The 1,553-nt window shown below is 33.4% G+C and overlaps 1 protein-coding gene across 1 annotated transcript; it reads left to right on the forward strand.

Moving 5' to 3' along the window:
- Positions 1 to 3: 3 nt before the first annotated feature.
- Positions 4 to 899, forward strand: LOC107856669 (loganic acid O-methyltransferase; the record flags this gene model as incomplete). The annotated part of the gene is made up of 2 exons (XM_047402434.1): positions 4 to 12; positions 422 to 899. Coding segments are annotated over 2 exons (348 nt in total), but the record flags the coding sequence as incomplete, so codon positions are not given.
- Positions 900 to 1,553: the final 654 nt, after the last annotated feature.

The raw sequence follows: 1,553 nt of genomic DNA on the forward strand, positions 1-1,553 counted from the left end.
TTGGTGAATGAGGTAAGTAAATGTGTTCATCAACACAAAATTATTACCCTAAACATGTACAAGTAATAAAGAGAAAATACCCTTTTACCCCCTGAACTATACCCAAAACGGTTATGACACAACTCAACTTAAAGGAGTCCTATTACCCCTAAACTAATTAAAAATGTAATTTTGACACCCTTAGTGTCTTTGTGGCACATACGTGGCACACACGTGTGCCTAAGTGGACACTTCAGTGTGTTGTGCCACGTATGCGCCACGAAGACATTAAGAGTGTCAAAATTACACTTTTAATTAGTTCAGGGGTAATAGGACCCCTTTTTAAGTTGGAGTGTGTCTCTACTGTTTTGGTATAGTTCAGGAGTAATAGGGTATTGTCTCAGCAATAAATGAAATTGATGTCTTTTTCTTTTTGACACAGGGAACGTTAGATGAATCTTTAGTTGACTCGTTCAATTTGCCAATGTATTTTCCTTCTCCTGAAGACATGACTAAAGTGGTGGAGAAAAATGGTTGTTTTAGTATTGAGAGAATGGAATTGACATATCCCAAATCAAAGCTTGTGGAAGAGGCTGATGCAAAGACTTTAATGATAAATCTAAGGGCTGTTTTAGAAGGACTAATAATAAATCACTTTGGAAGTAAAATAGCAGAAGAAGCTTGTGCAAGGACTATTCTCAAAAGTGAAGAGATTTCGACATGGATGAAAGCGAATTATGAGAAATCATGTCAATTGTTTGTCGCTTTGAAGCGTAAATGAATTTCTAGGGAGGAATCTATGGAAGAAGTTTAGTAACTAATTTTCCTTTGCTTCGCTTGCTATATTATTTGTTGTTTCTACTGTTCTCGTGACTCTTCTTTATAACTATTTATTGTTGCTACTGAACTTTTTTTCATTATTTTCAACCTAACTTCTTTAATGATGTATTTTTCCTTTTCTTTCATACTTTGTGATATACTATTTACTTTGCTTGAACCAAGAATCTATTAAAAACACCTCTCTGACTCCATGGAAGGACTAATGATGATAATGTACTAAAATAGTCAACACACATTCATATTTGAAGCTTTTCCAAAAATTACTTGAGCTTTAGTAAAGATTAGTACACAATCATATTTGAAATGATTTATTCTGAAAGATCTCTGATTAAAGGGGAGATCCCTAATTTTGTACAAACGACTTTGCCAAAGAAAATAACTGAGTATCCGGAACTTAGAGATAAAAAACAATGAGACTCTTATACCAAGTTGAATAAAGAGAGATTCAGAACATTACAGATAAAGGGATCATGATTTCTTTCACGAATTAGAACAGTAGAGTATACATTGAATTTATACAAAGAAAGGGGTCATAATTGTCTTTTAATTACTAGCCTTTCTAATTACTAGCCTAGTAACCTAATAGATCCCTGATTTATTCTAAAGGATCTCTGATTAAAGGGGAGATCCCTGATTTTGTACAAACGACTTTGCTTGAAAAAAAACTGAATATTCAGAACTTAGAAAGAGAAAAAAATGAGACTCTGATATCAAGTTGAATAAAGAGAGATTCA

This window comes from Capsicum annuum, unplaced genomic scaffold (genome assembly GCF_002878395.1).
Source record: "Capsicum annuum cultivar UCD-10X-F1 unplaced genomic scaffold, UCD10Xv1.1 ctg21377, whole genome shotgun sequence".
Taxonomy (NCBI): Eukaryota; Viridiplantae; Streptophyta; class Magnoliopsida; order Solanales; family Solanaceae; genus Capsicum; species Capsicum annuum.